Source organism: Coregonus lavaretus (assembly GCF_964263955.1).
Source record: "Coregonus lavaretus genome assembly, chromosome: 3".
NCBI lineage: Eukaryota > Metazoa > Chordata > Actinopteri > Salmoniformes > Salmonidae > Coregonus > Coregonus lavaretus.
Window position 1 is genome coordinate 66,113,532 of NC_139990.1, and position 18,993 is coordinate 66,132,524.

At 42.1% G+C, this 18,993-nt stretch overlaps 1 protein-coding gene across 2 annotated transcripts; it reads right to left on the reverse strand.

Annotated features, from left to right (window-relative positions):
* Nucleotides 1-53: 53 nt before the first annotated feature.
* Nucleotides 54-18,892, reverse strand: LOC311117820 (Friend leukemia integration 1 transcription factor-like). 2 transcript variants are annotated; one of them, XM_084157567.1, is made up of 10 exons: nt 18,717-18,892; nt 11,972-12,177; nt 11,536-11,705; nt 10,292-10,495; nt 10,101-10,175; nt 4,081-4,152; nt 3,738-3,800; nt 3,557-3,604; nt 3,136-3,219; nt 54-2,526 (listed from the first exon to the last, which is right to left on the reverse strand). In XM_084157567.1, the coding sequence occupies exons 1-10, from the start codon at nt 18,732-18,734 to the stop codon at nt 2,003-2,005; spliced, it is 1,464 nt and encodes a 487-aa protein (XP_084013693.1). In that variant the 5' UTR covers nt 18,735-18,892; the 3' UTR covers nt 54-2,002. The 2 variants fall into 2 exon arrangements, with proteins under 2 accessions (XP_084013693.1, XP_084013694.1); XM_084157568.1 differs by lacking the exon at nt 3,136-3,219 and having other exon boundaries at nt 18,717-18,850.
* Nucleotides 18,893-18,993: the final 101 nt, after the last annotated feature.

The following is an 18,993-nucleotide window of genomic DNA, read 5'->3' on the forward strand; positions in this document are numbered from 1 at the left end:
TATTTTTGTCAGTTAAAATGATCAATGGTTTGGAGAAAAGAGAGGAGACCAACTGACATATACAAGTTCCTTTATTAGCATTACTACATGGGTCAATGTTTTATTGCTACAATTGTATAAAACATTCTGTACAATTATACTTTTACAAATGTTAGATCGATTAATATAATAATTGATATAAAGACCTCAACACAGTTTCACCACTTCCCACACTCAGTGACTTTCCCCTTAAAACCTCTTAAACGTAAAGTCCCCATATTTGGGGACCCTATTTGCTTTTTTTTTTGTTTTATTCAATTCAGTCTGGTATGAGAACGGTAGCCCCTATCTGCCCCTATCTGCAAAAGCATGGTGTCTGCGGAAAGCTGATCATCTTGGTTATTGATCGGTGCCTTCAAATCTTCGGTATTACTTACTACCATATATGGGCATACGAATTTATAAGGGCAGGCCAAGCCGATGACCTCATTTCAAGATGGCTGTTACCTACATTCCGGTTAGTTTTGTGAAGCATAATCAAAATGAACACTGAATACATTGATATACATCGAAAGCCGGGACTCCACAGATCATGAGGACATCTTATTTGTCTGTCGTTATTGATCACCAGCCCCGAGAGTCAAAATGTTTATTTTACACATTGTTTTCACCAAACAGCAAACATCTTACAAGGTAAGCTTCAATTTGGTCTGTGTTTGAGCTATAGCTACATGGGGGTATCAAATGAATCCTTAGGTTGGTAGGAACACATCTAGCCTATTGCAAATGTTATCTGATGATTTTTGACATCTAATGTGCACTGAGTGACTATCGTTGCGCATCAAAAATGTTGCCTGCTTATGCGCTGTAGGCATCCATATTCCCTGTATGTCCCCCGACACCACCACAATGTATGAGAGAGGTTGGTGTTGTTGAAATTTAGTTTTTATAGTGAACAATAACTTTTAGGCACATCCAGTGTGCAAAAACAGTGCAATTACCACATTCTGACACTTTGGAGAGGAAATGACACTTGAATGTACCCTGGTTACCCCATAACACCACCACAATATTTGAGTGAGGTTGATATGGTAGACATTGTGTTTTTGTACTGAACAAATGGCATTTAGTGATTGTAAATATGTAATAGCACTGGGATTATCTAATTTACAGACATATGCCACTTTGGAGAGGTTTAGGGACACTTGGAAACGTCCCGTGACCACACCTGACACCACTTATTAAAACAAAACATCTGCCCATTTCTAGTTGTTAGGTCTATCAATCCCTTTTTTTCTGATACTGCTCACATGTTGTGGAAGCCATCTGATGTGATTCCAGCTCTAGTCATCAATAATTCACTTATAGCTTGTCAATGAAAGATGACTTTCAAAATAAATAAAATTTAAAAACTGTTATTTTGTGTGTGCTTGATCTTGTGTATTTTGAACTATTTAACTCCTGTCTATCGTCTGATAATTTCCCCATAATCTCCCAGATGTCTTCTTTCCAAATATACCAAGTTTGTGCATGTCAGAATCACGTAATTACACATGAATAGCAGTTACTTTTGGCTATGTCTATTTAGGCGGAAATCTACATTTTGCCATTACATTTAAGAGGTTTTAAGTCCTTCAATGACCTCAGTCACATATTAAACAAAATACTTACATAATTGAAAAACTTGGTTTTCAAACAACCGAATCACAGGATATAATATAAACAAATTCTCAACCTCCATAATTGAGAAATTCAAAAAGGCAGAACGTTCATGGCAATCCCTTTGTCTCTACTAGTCATCATTGCTTCTTCACATTGTTTACCCTCTTCTCTTTTTCTATCTTCTGGTGCCTCTGCTTTAAGATGTGACATGAGCATGATTGTCCATTGTACAACTCGCATAGCGTTACAACAACGTAATTTAGACATTTCAGACCAGATACAATGTGGATGGTATCTTGGATATCAGTCTGTTTCAGAAAGCTCTGCCAGCCCAACCAGTCTAGTGCAACACACCCAGGCCTCAGTAGTATGAGCTCAGGTGGGAGTGAGTCCCCGGGTGCCTTGGCATGGGAGATCCCGGATACATGGGGCTGGTTGTTGAGTTCCAGTAATTTGTAGGCTGTCCGAAAAAGTTCCCAGGGGACACGGGCATAGGGGCGGCATGTGTGTTCATGAAGTTCATTTTTGGCTGGTGGCTGTGGTAGGACTGGGCATAAGACACCTCAGTCTGATACTTAACAATGCCCCCCTCCCCTCCGTGGCTCTGGTGGGCCTGTGAGATCCCCTGGAAGTCAAACTTGTAGGCGTAGCGCTTGCCGTGCACCTTGGTCATGATGTTCTTGTCGTAGTAGTAGCGCAGGGCGCGGCTCAGCTTGTCGTAGTTCATGTTGGGCTTGCTCTTGCGCTCGCCCCAACGCTTGGCTACCTCGTCCGGGTCGGTCATCTTGAACTCGCCATTGGTGCCCTCCCAGGTGATGATGCTGGAGTTGTTGCTGTCCGACAGCAGCTCCAGCAGGAACTGCCACAGCTGGATCTGTCCAGAGCCTAGGAAGAGAAATGGGACAGGGTGTGAAGGGGATGGATGCATCAAAGGGCTGAGTTCTGTTAAAGTAAGATCTGGTTCTGAAATGCTCCTCTTAAGAGTAGGATTGTTTGTAGATTAGTGTAGTTTTATCCATACACACATTTCATTTTTCTGTATTTGTATAGATGTTTTAAATGTTTTTTGCTTGAATATCCTTATCTACTATTATGTATTGATTTCCATTTAATTCTTTATGCGATGTGCACTGCACAGAACACCGGAATAATTATCACTGTGAATCATTGTCATTCTTGTTTGTTTAAATTAATCCCATAAGGGATGGGTTGCCAACTGGCAATTTGACACAAAAATACTATTTAACTCATTCACATGCAGTTTCATTCATGCACCATTGATATCTCCTTCTCGTGGTCTATTTTGCTATTGTCATATCAATCTATGTCCCATGGGGGTCTGTGTCTGAGAATAGAACTTGTATAAGAGATGCCACCAGGATTCTAAATACACTTTAAAGTTTGAACTTGTGGTTCTACTTCTGCAAATGTGACCTTTTTCACTGTGTGCCATTTGACTGAGACAGAACGTGGGTGGACCAGGCAGAAACCTACCCACAGGCCTGTGAGCGCTGGGGTCAGGCAGCCTGTATGAACTGTGTTTGCCTGTTCGGTTCTTGGAGTGGAGGGCCTGGCCTTCTGTGAGGAGATACAGAATTCATTCTGTCAAACAGGGTAATTCTGGTCAACGGGAGACAATAATTCAAATGTTTCAGCCTAGTTTTGCTGAGGGCGCGAATGTATAATGCTATCATCTAGGTGGACGTTTTTGTCAATGTGCCATCCCAGACAGGGAATGTATGACTATTAATTGTTCTCTTTTTAAGGAATACCTCAGCCCTCCTCTTTTCTCCCATTCAATCTCTTTTGGTGTGTTACAGTTCATGACACAAAAGCAGACAGTGTAAAGGCCACATTTGTCACCACCTATTTGGTTCACCTGTTGAACATGGTGCATTATGGGATATGCTCTCACCTGGGTTGGCTAGACGACTGCTGATGGGACCTAATGCTTGGTATGGGTCTGCAAGGAAATTAAGGGTTGGAAAGGTTAGATTTGTCTATTAAGACATTGTTGACTTGACTGGTACAAAGGTTATACCACTGTTACAACAAACTAGGATCAGGAAACAAGAGAAAGCAGTACAGATGCACACCTTGCACAATTCTCGGCGGAGGCTCTGTGAGTCTGGTGCTGTTTTGGTGCTCAATGGGAGAACCTAAATCATAAACAACATGATGTATTTATCAGCACAATGAAAACATGTCGACAAAGTTCTCTGTTTACTCTTAATTTGCTCTATCATTATTATTCCATCTTTAACTACAAAATGCTTGACTTAATGAATGTGTTCCGTCTCTACTGTGAAACACTGTGGTAATAATTTCTAGAAAGAAGTTGCCTAACTAATATCTGATACAACTATTAGTATGAATCTGCCTTAGTGCTCACAATAAATGTAAAGCACTGAGAATGAGATGTGACGTCTGTTATTGTACCTTTGGGTACTGCAGGCGGCATGGGGTTCGATGACCAGCTGTTCCTTCTGCCTATCTCTTCATAGCTGTTCTCTGCTCAAAAAGAAAGGAGGGTGAGACGAGGTATGCACAGGAAGAAAGTTCAGAGAGGGCTTTTAAGCATACAGGACAGACAGGGTAGCAGGGTAAATAAATCAATTTGAATTCCATCACGTTTTGACAGCATCCCTTTTGATTTAAACAAAACTTTCCATAAAATGTTTGTACATGGAAGAAGTATTCAGAAAGTGACTTTTTGGACCTGAATGCCAAAACATTTAGGAGATAAAGGTGCTCAAAGTTGACCCATTTTGCATACCATCTATGAGACATCCATGTCTTCATCACTGGAAAGGATAAACAGTTGAGTTTGATATCATTTAAAAGCTTATAAAAAGGTTTTTCAAACTGTTTTCAAATAAATGACTAAATAATAAATAATACCTTTAACGTTAATTATCTAAAAACACGTAAACTCTGATTATTTTCTTCATATTTGCATATGTTGTAGCTTAGACCCTATTTTACATCATCTGAGGTTTTTGTGTTGTGCCCGCCATCGGTTGAGGTACAACATGCTCTTGAATACAGGGTGGGTGTCATTTCAGTCATAGAAAAAGAATGGACCTATCCTTTCAGACCACTGCAATTTAGCTGGTACATAATTTACATTTAAATTTAAATGTTTACTTCTAATTACTACCACAAAGATGGCCGCCGGTCCACCCACCGTCAAATGCTAACTTAAATGGTCATGCTGCCAAACATGCCCTTGTAAAACTGACTATACTACAGATCCTTGACTTCGGCAATGTCATTTACAAAATAGCCTCCAACACTCTACTCAGCAAATTGGATGTAGTCTATCACAGTGCCATCCGTTTTGTCACCAAAGCCCCATATACTACCCACCATTGTGACCTGTACGCTCTTGTTGGCTGGCCCTCACTACATATTCGTTGCCAAACCCACTGGCTCCAGGTCATCTATAAATCACTTCTAGGCAAATCCCTGCCTTATCTTAGCTATCTGGTCACCATAGCAACACCCAGACGTAGTCTGCGCTCCAGCAGGTATATCTCACTGGTCATCCCCAAAGCCAACACTTCCTTTGGCCGCCATTCCTTCCAGTTCTCTGCTGCCAATGACTGGAACGAACTGCAAAAATCTCTGAAGCTGGAGACTCTTATCTCCCTCACTAACTTTAAGTGTAAGTTGTCAGAGCAGCTTACCGATCACTGCACCTGTACACAGCCATTCTGAAATTAGCCCACCCAACTACCTCATCCCCATATTGTTATTTATTTTGCTAATTTGCAACCCAGTATCTCTATTTGCACATCATCTTTTGCACATCTATCATTCCAGTGTTAATTACGAAATTGTAACTATTTTTGCACTATGGCCTATTTATTTATTGCCTTACCTCCATAACTTACTACATTCGCACACACTGTATATATATTTTCTGTTGTATTTTTGACTTTATGTTTTGTTTACCCCATATGTAACTCTGTGTTGTTGTTTTTATCGCACTGCTTTGCTTTATCTTGGCCAGGTTGCAGTTGTAAATGAGAACTTGTTCTCAACTGGCTTACCTGGTTAAATAAAGGTGAAAAAAATAATAATTAAATTAAAAGTATATTCTATTATCTATATTTCTATTATTTCAATAGGTTTCCTATGGAGGATTAACAGTATTCATTCAAGTCAACATTTTCTGACTTGTGGACCTCCAACCATCTTTGTGGTACCATTTGAAAGTTGAAATTTCAATTATATTCCCATTTTTGTACATTTACCAGAACATAACACCCACCCTGTATTCAAGAGCATGTTGTCTCAACCGATGGCGGGCACAACACAAAACCTGAGAAATAGGGTCTTAACTACAACATATTAGAATATGAAACAAATCGGAGTTTCAACATTTATAGATAATTTATGTTTAAGGTTAAATTACATTTTTATTTTCAAGAAATAGTTTGATAACACTGTTTATAAGCTTTTAAATTAGAGCAATCTCAACCGTTTATCTTTTCTAGTGATTAAGACATGGACGTCTCATGGTATGGTGGGGTATGCAAAATTGGTCAACTTTGAGCACCTTTCTGAGCACTTCTACAATGGGAAAATCAATCAAATCAAATCAAAAGCGGCTGTCAAAAAGTGATTGAATTCAAATGGATTCACCCAGCAGCCATAGAAGGAAGGCAGCATTTTTTTCCGAACACAATCATGGTATCAATAGTTGCTTCTATTTCACCAGATGCATGTCCTTGAACTGATTTACTTTAAAATCACACACAGACGAAGTTATAAGGCTCATTTAGTTGCTAATGTCAGCCTGCAGTACCTCGGAGGGCCTTCAGCTTGACATACTACATGAGAGGGGTCAACACTGAGCTAACCTGCAACGTCACTTCCTAGAGGAGCTCAAACTGCGCATGCAATGTATCCAAAAACTCCTCCGCGTAGCAAGATGGTGACCAGAGCATATGAGCGGAGTGGAGCGGTGAGAATCTCAGCTCATCGCTCACGGAGCTGTTCACCCCTCCGCTCCCCCCGCTCAAAGCCACATCAGGCCAGTCCGCTCATTATCGCTCAGCGCTCAACGAAGTTTGCATCGCGCTCCACTCAAATCGCCCCCTCGCTCGCTCCAAAAAAGGAAAAAAATCTGCATGTATTTCACTTTTAGCTTAAACCACAGCCTTACCTCCCAAAGAACTAAAGAGCAACGACAACATTTTCCAAATATAAATGTTTTATTTCAAATTACAAATTAGGCCTAGCCTATGTAAGAAGGAATATACACAAAAAGTCCTGTAAAATTAAACGAATCAATGGGCCTAATTATATAAATAAAAATATACAGGCTATACATCAAAGTTTTAAAAGTAAATGAACTATTAGGCCAAAATTCTGATAACTGAACTTTTGCGCAGCTTGCACGTGGATTAAAATTTAAATTGGCTTATATCCATTGTCAAACTTAAAAAATAAAATAAAAAAAATAATTCGCTTTCCTTATCTACAGTTCTTTTGAGTTCACCTTCAAGAACACAAGTTTGGCCAATGTCTGAGGCTTCAGACTCATGCGGTGGTTTCTTGACAGCAGGCCAGCAGCGGAGAAAACCCACTCTGCGCTCGCAGACCCGCTTGGGATGCTGAACACAATGCGAGCTACTTTAGCCAGGCGGGGAAAAGACATGGAGTTTTCTTTCCAAAATCGAATAACATCTGCGTCCGGGTTCTGTCTCGGGGATGAGAGGTAATTTTCGACTTCACCTTTGGCGTCTCCGGTTATGCGTAGCTGCTCACTGAAGTATGACCCGAACAGGCGAGCTCTTTTTGGTTCAGGCTCGGGATTCAGGTCAGCGGCGGGTGGGGTGTCTGTCTCGGGTGTGCCGCTGGGAGCGTTAATTTCTTCAGCTTCTTTTATGAGGAGGTCACGGTTCTCCCCGAGTTTGTTGCATACAGACTCATCTCGGATTATCCATTCTGTCTTGAAACGGGGATCTAACACTGATGCTAAAATTAGATGTTTATCAGTATAGTATATTCCATAGCGAATTGACACGTTGTTTGCCAATGTTTCTGCAAAAGCAGCGATGCCCATTGAAAGTGCAGCGTGAGTGTCATCGGTGAGCAGGGATTTGATTTATGTGACAGCAGGGAGGATCATCCCCAGGTTCCCCAGCTCCTTCTGCATTTTGTCTGTGAGGTCTGCCAGTGGTGTCAGCACACTGACAAGGTGCGTCAGCTGCCGTACTTGATTCAGGGTGATAATAATAATAATAATATGCCATTTAGCAGACGCTTTTATCCAAAGCGATTTACAGTCATGCGTGCATACATTTTTTGTGTATGGGTGGTCCCGGGGATCGAACCCACTACATTGGCATTACAAGCGCCGTGCTCTACCAGTTGAGCTACAGAGGACCACGTTAGCAACATTAGACTTGAGTTTGTTTTGCCATAACGGGTCTTTTTGGAACAACCGGATGAACGACTGAATCATCCGCAGCTGACTGCTCCATCGAGTGGCGCAGGCATTTGTTGTGCGGACACCTAATTGGTCGGTTTCCTCTGTGTTCAGGGTGCTCTTGCGTACGCTTTTCACCAGGTGCCCGACTTTCACTAACAGCCTATTCATGTTGTCGTGCTCGTTAATGGCGTCTTTGATCGCCAGCTGAAGCATGTGAATGGGGCATCTCAAGATGTAAATTTGACACAGTAAAGTACTGATTTATCATAGTTTCTACATTAGAGGTTATCACTTCCACATGGACTTGCGAGGGCGCAGGTGGTCCCTCATCCTCCTCTTCATGGTCTGCGCTGCTGCTGGCATCCGCGGTCACTTCACCCTCCGCCTCCTCTTCAGTGCCAGGGAGGAGGTTAAATGCCTTGATCATGTTGCTGGCACTGTCAGTGACGACACGAATCACACGTCGTTGCACGTTCCAATATTTCAGTACACTTTCATACTTTTGGTAAATACGATCTGCGGTATGGTGCCCCTGTATGTGCTCACAGCCCAACAAAACCGTGTGCCCCCGGAACGTCCCATCAATTAAACTGGCCACGATGCCAAGGAAGCTGTGCCCTCTTCTACTGGTCCACATGTCCGCTGACAGAACGAGCCCATCACCATTTTGCAGTAGGTCTTGCAGTTTGGCTTCCATCTCTTCCAGGGCATGTGGCATGAGTGTGTCCCGTACCGTGTTGTACTCAGCGGTTCATAGTCCATGTAAATCATTTTTTAAAATGCTACATCCAGCTCTCTTTTTCTCTCCCTTGTTATGGTTGGGCCTTTGAGTGCAGTGAAGAAACTTTTGAATTCCTCAACCCTTTTCTCTTGTTGCTGCTGCTGCTCCTCTTGCTCTATAAAATACAAATTCATGGACGACACAAATTAAATTAAACGAACCATATATTAGGCCTACTTTGAATGACAAAACGAATTTGTTTGAATATTAGGCTATATTTAATGTACACTTTTGTTACAAGTTACCCTATTCAACTTGCTAACCTTTTGCTTTCTTCCCAGCGTGTTCACGTAGCACACTTTCGTGTTTTCGAGAGATGTGTCTTTTTAGATTCCAAAATGAATCTTTACTGACTGAAACGATGTCACCACATTCTTTTTCTTGAACCACATTATCATTGTTAGTTAGTTTTATATTAATAGTACACCTGTAGGACATCTCATTTTAGTACTCGGAGAACTCCATTATTGAGCCGAGTTTTGACTGAAAATAGTCTACTGTGGATGACTGTGCAAGACACAGATGGATTCTGGGTCAGGCCTGAGCATGCTTCAGACTCGTGGTGTGAGCAGAGCGAAATTGGAGCGGGACATAGGGCGACGCTCCGTCCTTTTAAAAATGCCGCTCTGCGCTCTGTCCAAAATCCGGCGGCTCGCGCTCCCCGCTCGCTCCCGCTCCACTCCGCTCCACTCCCGCTCCACTCCGCTCACATGCTCTGATGGTGACACACTGAAATCATACTTCCTGACCATCAAATGCGCCACTGAGCATTCCCATTGATTGTCAATTGTGTCCCAAATTGGGACCCATACCCCCCCATTTTCCTCTGCCGGTGCAGCTGTTTCCTGTCTGAAACTGACTGTTGAGTCGTGGACTTGTCAAAGAGTCGTCAACTCAGGGAAACACTCCGCCAAGAAACTTTAAAGCGCTCTAAAATATGTAATCTGGAATGGCAACTCAACACTTCATTTTGAATCCATTAAATGAGTCAAGTATTTGATCTGCCTCAGAGAGAGGTTTGAATAGATGATTCCTTCCACAAAAACCCTCCATTTTAATCCCCTTCTCATTTTAAGGCTGTTTATCTCAATGCTTGCTAGCTCCAGGTTCTTTATGCATGCAGTTTAAGGATTTTGCACTAAGTCACTATGTTCTTGGTAATGCAGTTATTGTTTTAATGGGCCCAAAATTGATATCGGTCTCAAATATGAGTTGTAAAGTTAATTGTCTTACCTGATTTAACCTGTAGTCTGGGTTGTTGCTGTGTGTTGTTGGTTGGAGTTGTGGGGTAGGAGAAAGTAGGGCTGCCTAAAAAGAGATTCAAAGAAGGTTACAAAATGGGATACATAGATCAGCTATGTCCTAATGGAGAATGAAAATAGTCATATGAAATGTTTCTACGAGTCCCAGGCCGTAACCCTTACTCTGCCGGAGGTAATTGAGGTGGCCAAGCAGGATGTCTGTGTTGTAGGCGGACGTGATGCGCATCATATCCTCTTTGGTCATCTTGCAGAGGGCCTTGCCCTCCAGTGTGTGGAAGTGCATGATGTCCACCTCCTCCAGGCTGTACTCCTTGATGGCCCAGTCCAGCCACTGGCGCACATGGTCTTGGGTCCACACCTCAGGGTCTGGGACCAGGAGGAAGAGGAGAAGGACGGAGAGAGATTGGTAAATTGTGGAAGCAGGAGTTTGTTTTAACTCACACAGACCCAGCATCTCATAAAGTTGAGAAGTTACTAGTTTTATGGAAGTTAAATGGAAAAGTTTTTTCTCCTCAAATGAAACTAAAGGTATTTTTTAGTACCGTAGGAACCCAAAGATGACGTATGGACCTCATGAATACCCCAAAATATCAGACAGTAGTCTGGAGCTGCCTCTGTCTGTACCCTAGGGCAGGGGTTCCCAAACTGTTTTGCTTTGTGACCTACCAATTGAGGTTTCTTTTGAGTCGCGACTCACCATAAGGGTTGAGCGGTGAAAAAACAGACACAGACCAAATAATAAGTCAAACATATTATCTTGGCAGCGGAGAGAAAATGTTGCAGGTTCAAATCTAATCTTCTACAATTTCCTACAATTCTATGCATTTTGACACGGCTAATGCTGTGTTCTTATGCTCAACCATTACAACATCAATGGGGGCCTGATTGTCTAGCTTTTATTTAGTTGATTGTAAATTCTCAAAGATTATAGGCTATTATTGAAAAATATATAGGTCCATTATCTTTTCTACATGGTTTCTTTTTTGTTTTAGTCGTTTAAGTTTACATTGAAAGCGTTTTCATCCTGTGTCCCTAGGGTCTTCATTGTCCTTGTTTAACACAGCTGTGATGTCATATCCGTGTATTATCATGGCCTGTGTGACTCAGACTAAGAATCAAACCTTGTAGTCTTGTCTATTAATTGTATAGATTTACCACACCTAACGATGTCTCATGTTTGGAATGTCATCTTAGGTGGAATCTCCCAACAATGACTCATTGGCTGGGTTCCATTCCAAAAACATGCTCACTTCCCAGTCCCCACAATATGCTCTTAATGGCTGACTCCCAGATGATGGAAGATAATTTAACAGGTGAAGGCAATATGATGGGAACGCCATCCCAGCCAATTCTCTTTGCAGATATAGGATCTGGGAACCCCTTTGCTGAGTGTGTTGGCACCTCACCTGCGGGCACTATGACTCTCTTCTCCTCTGTGGCGCTGTTGGGCGGGGTGACAGTCTGGGGGCTGGCGCGGGGCTCGGGGTACGAGGCCTGGTAGGCCAGCTGACCCCCATCGTTGCTGCTCATGTGTCGGGAGCGTTTGGTCACACTGCAATTCACAGGGGACTCACGACTGTCGAGAGAGGGAGGGAGTAGGGAGATTAGTAATATTCTGGTATGATTCTGTGTTATCCTGTTTCAGTATTATTATGGTGACGGTAAACTCTCTTGAATGTGATAAATATAACATTAAATTAGTGGGAATGTGGTAAATATAACACTACATTTACATTGACATTTACATTTACGTCATTTAGCAGACGCTCTTATCCAGAGCGACACTAAATGAGGGGTATAACTTCTCTCGAAGACTGCTAATCCTGATGCGCCCTCCCTCACCTGGTTCCGTTGATGTGTTCTCCTCTCTTCCCAGGGTTATGTGCTCCCGGCCCGGCCCACTCCGGCTCGGTGGGTTCTTGGCTCTCTTCGGAGGCCTGGCTGAAGGCTCCCGGTGACGTCATCTCGCCCTTCATGTGCATGGTCGTGGCAGCAGTGAAGGGCGGCTCGAAAATGGACTGGTCCTCGCTCACCACGGACAGCGCTTCCTGCCGGCACAGACAAACAGTGGAGTCAGCCGTTACAGTAAGTATGGGCCACAACTAGTCATGTGATGATGGTAGCCAGGAAACTGCCCACACCTCTGTGAGGTTTTTCCACACTACGTTGAATGGAACACCCATAACGAGATTTCACACCTTAATGAGTCTTGTTCTATTGATGAAGGATTTATTAATTCCCGTTTCTAACTTTGTCATAGTCCAGACATCTTTAGAATTTGTGATTGGTGGCTTGAGGAACATTACATGGAAAATAGGAGATTGTGGCATGAAGCTTATAAATCACTGTCTTTATTTGATCAATTTAGCTCAGTATCATAATGTTTGATTGCGGTTACTTGCGGTACATTGGCATCAACGTTTGGAGAAATGAGAGCTTCCGTGATCTTTGTCACAGTTTTAATTCGTTGGGATTGGGGTGGTGGGGGGGAGCTTGGCGGAGTCAGATCAAGATTTGAGACGCTTTCTTTGTGCAGCTTCCTGTGTTTAACGCTGACAAAGGCCTCCAAACTCCAAACCATTCTTCAAGATGGCACTCTTCTACGCGCGCGTGTGTGTGTGCTTGTGTGTGTGCGTGTGTGTGTGCGTGTGTGTGTGTGTGTTTGTGTGTGTGTGTGTGTGTGTGTGTGTGTCTGCGAGGGCGTGTTGTGTCTATACGGTGGGTAAGGATAGGCCTTGTTGTTGAGTCTTTGTGTGGGTAAGTATATATGTGTAGTTCTAAGTGGGAGTAAGTGCGTGTGTATTTAGAGGACTTCACTATTGTCTTTGCGACTCGTACGTCAGTTCCAGGCTTTTTCGGTGATCCACAGGAAATCTGGCCCCCATGTGCAGAGAAACCTTTTGGCACAGGCCAAGGGAAAGGAAACAGAGGGGGGCCACAGTGTAAAGATGTGGCTCATTTAAAGCTGGAAAACAACCTAGGGTTGATGAAGGTAGGGGGAGGATTGGGGACGTCGGACAGCAAGAATACACAGCCTTGATTGAAGTTCAAAGTGCCGCTCTTCCATTGTGTTACCTGAGCATTGTAAAGCATTTTATGCATGGTACACATTTAGTGGAATTTCCTTCTCCAGACTAACAGTGACAGGACTGTTAGCTATAGAAACATTGTAGCTTAATTGAACGACATATTAATATATCAAACTGACAATATTATTTCAGTCCTGATACTGAAATGTTAGTACACGTGATAAGTTTGTATTCAGTGGTAAAGGAACAACACATCACAGGTCCTCCACACTTTCCTCCCTGACCGTTACCCTCTCTCTCCTCTCTTTCTGTCACTTTCCTCTCGCTCTCTCTTCTACTCTCTTTTTTCTCCCTGTCTGTCTCCCTCCTCCTCTCATGTTCTGCTGAGGCCCTGACTGCAGAAGTGAAACTAAGGGCTGAGCTGAAAAGAGGTTGAGGCTGGGCAGCAACGATTCATGGAAAGGGTCATGAGCGCCATTCTTATATTGTAATGTGATGCATTAGAGTGATTTGATCAATTGCTGAACTTTTTATCTTTCATTAGGCTGATTCATTGTTTCAATGGCATGTTTGTGCATTCACAGCCACAAGCTCATACACCTGCTCTTTCTTTCTCGCTCCCCACCCCCCCTCTCTCACTCCCTCTCCCTCTATAGCTTGCAAACTGACACAAATATACTGAATGCGGCCTGACCGCCAATGCCACAACTGACTTCCTGTTCAATGAGTTTCGTAGAAGCTAGGCCCTGTTGCTGAGGGACACAAAATAGTTTTGAAAACAATTTTGTCTGCACACGCACATAGCATACACACTACAAACACACATTTTAAAGTCCTGTCAGTTCTGCTGTCAAAGTTCACGCATACACACTACAAACACACATTATCAAAGTCCTGTCAGTTCTGCCGTCAAAGTTCAAATCTTTATTTTCAACATATTTGTGCATTATCACACCTAGGCCATTTTGATCTATTGAAAGGTTTGTACTGAATGTACTAAGCCCACCTAAGCCTAATACTAGATGCTGCCATAAAAAGGGCTGTTGAACAAAATACAAAAGCCAACTAAACCATACACAGGCAGAAGATGTAGGACTGTGAGTTAAAGTCTGTCGTCTCAGGTTCAGCTGCTTAATGGTTGATGGTTAGCAGCACATCAGATAATCATCTTATGAATCAGCCGCATAGGGTGGTGCTCACACAGTTGACGGAATGCCATAGTAACCGATAGTGATACATCCTTGTACCACCACCATGTACAACCAACTGTTGTGAAACATCCTCACATTCACAACAGAGCTCTAGCTCAAGAACCTTCTACGAGAACTCAAACACAGTGCAAAAACAAACCAACATGTAATTGTCCAACTCCTGCTTCCCACCTGCTCTCTCTTACAGTTCCTAGATATATCCTTGATTCACAAGGGAGACTGATTACTAGTCTAAACCAAATGCATTGCAGCCTACAGTGAGGGAAAAAAGTATTTGATCCCCTGCTGATTTTGTACGTTTGCCCACTGACAAAGAAATGATCAGTCTATAATTTTAATGGTAGGTTTATTTGAACAGTGAGAGACAGAATAACAGCAAAAAAATCCAGAAGAACACATGTAAACATTTTTATAAATTGATTTGCATTTTAATGAGGGAAATAAGTATTTGACCCCCTCTCAATCAGAAAGGTTTCTGGTTCCCCGGTGTCTTTTATACAGGTAACGAGCTGAGATTAGGAGCACACTCTTAAAGGTAATGCTCCTAATCTCAGCTTGTTACCTGTATGAAAGACACCTGTCCACAGAAGCAATCAATCAATCAGATTCCAAGCTCTCCACCATGGCCAAGACCAAAGAGCTCTCCAAGGATGTCAGGGACAAGATTGTAGACCTACACAAGGCTGGAATGGGCTACAAGACCATCGCCAAGCAGCTTGGTGAGAAGGTGACAACAGTTGGTGTGATAATTCGCAAATGGAAGAAACACAAAATAACAGTCAATCTCCCTCAGCCTGGGGCTCCATGCAAGATCTCACCTCGTGGAGTTGCAATGATCATGAGAACGGTGAGGAATCAGTCCAGAACTACACGGGAGGATCTTGTCAATGATCTCAAGGCAGCTGGGACCATAGTCACCAAAAAAACAATTGGTAACACACTACGCCGTGAAGGACTGAAATCCTGCAGCGCCCTCAAGGTCCCCCTGCTCAAGAAAGCGCATATACAGGCCCGTTTGAAGATTGCCAATGAACATCTGAATGATTCAGAGGAGAACTGGGTGAAAGTGTTGTGGTCAGATGAGACCAAAATCGAGCTCTTTGGCATCAACTCAACTCGCCGTGTTTGGAGGAGGAGGAATGCTGCCTATGACCCCAAGAACACCATCCCCACCATCAAACGTGGAGGTGGAAACATTATGCTTTGGGGGTGTTTTTCTGCTAAGGGGACAGGACAACTTCACCGCATCAAAGGGATGATGGACAGGGCCATGTACCGTCAAATCTTGGGTGAGAACCTCCTTCCCTCAGCCAGGGCATTGAAAATGGGTTGTGGATGGGTATTCCAGCATGACAATGACCCTAAACACACGGCCAAGGCAACAAAGGAGTGGCTCAAAAAGGTCCTGGAGTGGCCTAGCCAGTCTCCAGACCTTAATCCCATAGAAAATCTGTGGAGGGAGCTGAAGGTTCGAGTTGCCAAACGTCAGCCTCGAAACCTTAATGACTTGGAGAAGATCTGCAAAGAGGAGTGGGATAAAATCCCTCCTGAGATGTGTGCAAACCTGGTGGCCAACTACAAGAAACATCTGACCTCTGTGATTGCCAACAAGGGTTTTGCCACCAAGTACTAAGTCATGTTTTGCAGAGGGGTCAAATACTTATTTCCCTCATTAAAATGCAAATCAATTTATAACATTTTTGACATGCATTTAAAAAAAAAAAATTGTTGTTATTCTGTCTCTCACTGTTCAAATAAATCTACCATTAAAATTATAGACTGATCATGTCTTTGTCAGTGGGCAAACGTACAAAATCAGCAGGGGATCAAATACTTTTTCCCCTCACTGTACATGCCGAACTATCATGGTTAGATTCACTTTTGTTCCATATCATTGCTGAAGTCGATTTATGTTGTGAATTTATTTTAGCTTTGATCTGTGCTCATGATGCCTTTCCATAGAGGCCTCAAATTGTAAAGAGTTTGTTTACCAAGGTGAATGTTCATTGCCAAACAGGAAAATATTAACTCGGCTAAATATTCAATCGTCTATGATTTAAAAAGTAAATGGATAAAAAGTTTACATCTAAAAAAAGTTAATTATGTTATTGTTTATCACATATGAAATGAATAAATAACTGCCTATTGAAACAAGAGCCAAATATTAAGAAACGGTTTGTTTTGCTTATTGCTTGCAGTTGATCACTAATTCACTACAGTGATCTATGTAACATGTGACCAACTCTTCTCCTCAATATGGTGTAGAGGCCAAGAAAGCAGAAGTAGAGCTGATTTTGCAAAGGCCTGCTGCAGCTGCTCCTTCAACATGCAAAAACGTGGTTTACACAACTTTTGATATGGCAACATCATGGCTTCTATGACATGGCTTTTAGACAATAGAAACTTAAAGCATGTAGCTGCCAAGATAAAGGATACACATGGAGTATGAGCACGGTCGTCTTGGTTATATTCAGAGTTCATTTATTAACATCTAAAACAATGCAGTACCTCGACACATCCAGTGACTTGATTCTGTTTTGCAAAGTCTCTGTTGCCTTTTTCGTGTGGAGGGAGCGGAAATGTGTTTGGAAAGTCTGAGGTTTGAGACAGGAAGCCTGCAGAGTTCAGATAACGACACCTGACAAGCGCTTCTGTTTGCAGTTTAGGCCACTATATTCTTTAAATAACTTTGTGACAAAAACAATTGACTTTATCTGGATGTTTTAGTAAATATCCATGTTTCAGTAGATGGGCCGTCATATTTAAGTTGTAAAAGTGTTTGTTTGTGTGTGTGTGTGCGTGCGTGCGTGCGCGCGCTCCTAAATTACGCTCTATATGTCACTGTAATAACATCCATTTTCAGGAACCAGAAGTAGCCTATTTATTCCCCCCCTCAGGTTATCCAAATAGTAGCCTAAGTATGTTAGGCCTATGTGTTGTAGCTATAGGGTATGAAGAAAAGTTATGATCATTTCGTTAACATGTTTCTGGAGGTGATTTGACTTCAGTGGACGAGAAACAGGATGGACACCTGCAATGCGTGTTAAAATGTAGGCTAAAGTTGTTGGTCCAAAACATATACATTTTTATAAATGTAATCAAGTTTAATACAATTGTAATGTAAATGGTTTATTCCAATGCGTTATCTACTTCAATATATCATCAACATGGTTCATCAACCAATTTCAAAACCTGTTAACTCGTTTATTTCGTTTCGTTATTAGCTTCTAAATTGATGTTTCGTTCTGCAAATAGACTGAATTAATCGTGAGCTTTATAACCTTGGCAGATCATCCATTCGTTTTAGTGCATTTTTTTCTCAAAGCTGAGGGTCCTTGTTGTTTTATAGAACAAGCTATTCAATTAGGCTCTACATATTTTTGTCGAACTATTTGTTAACTGTTTGGTTAAATTCACCCTATTATGTGAAAATAATAATCAGTATTGCTGTAACAAGGAATAACTCAATACGTTATATTTGTAATTGTTGCTGTTCGGTTGTCTTCGTCAGCGTTTGTGCCCCACCTTCATGAGAAAATGCGTTTCTGAACAATTGGATAAGTCAATATTTTATCTATTCCAATAACAGTTAGGCTGCAGATAGTAGCCTAATTATTCTCATCAATTTCGGTAAACTTTAGATCATCTTTACATTACCCCATTTTAATAATTCGATTGAAGAAGAATAATTTATTGAAGTCCTTTTGTTAATTGGATGAGATAATCCTAACAGTTATTCATATGTTGTGGTAATGATAATTAATGTTGAAAGAAATGTAAAATATAAAATACCTGTCATCTCACGGATTTCGATCCTCCACTCTATGGAAAGTGGCCTTATATTCCAAATACGTTCCATGGCGCCAAGACACCTACCACGAGCGCGCTCCAATAAACTTGTACTGATCAAGATTGCTTATATGCTGTGTAATGTGCCTCAATTGTGTCGTCTTTATCAATTGGGACAGGTGCATCGCTTCTTTAAATGACCTGTAACTTTCTTTAAGCTAGCATATGTGCTTTTGACCCAGGAACGTCAGCATAAAACTTGATTAAACGAAACAATTAAAATCGCGAGTTTTGCGCGCCCCTTTTTACGCGTGCAGTGCTGGACACCATTTCGTTTTTATCGGAGTGTAAAGATGTAGTGGTTACTTGTGTTATTAAAGAGCCGACATACAACCACGAACGGGAAGGAAGAGGAAATTTTGTACAAGAAGGAAAGAGTGGGGACCTCGCATCACCGCTTTGCCTCTCTCACTCAACAAACAGAGACGTGCTAACCGACTCAGTGGGTGGCTGCGTATCGTTTTCACAAGCGACAATAAAACCAGTTCAATCGCCTACCTTTATCGTACAGTCCATTGTAGCAGTCACTCAGTCGTTGTTTCTCATTTAGTCATTTAAACACGTTATAACTAGTCTGGAAAGCCTGACTGAATCGCATCAACCCATGCACAAGCGCATTTACCCTTTGGCGCAAACTATTGCAGCAACAATTCTCGCTTAGTCCATAACCGGATGGCAGCTTTTTTTCTCTCTCTCACTCTAAATTGGGAAGTGAAGTCACTCTAACAACGCATTAGGGCTGGGTCCCTACTGGTGAAACGAAGTCCTTTTTAAT

Bases quoted from the DNA above. Each gene is read 5' to 3' on its own strand.
- LOC311117820 (XM_084157567.1), bottom strand. The intron at 10,176-10,291 runs GTAAGGGTTACG...ATCTCTTTTTAG, and splicing joins CCTCAATTACCTCCGGCAGA to GCAGCCCTACTTTCTCCTAC. The intron at 4,153-10,100 runs GTAAGACAATTA...CTTTTTGAGCAG, and splicing joins CAGACTACAGGTTAAATCAG to AGAACAGCTATGAAGAGATA.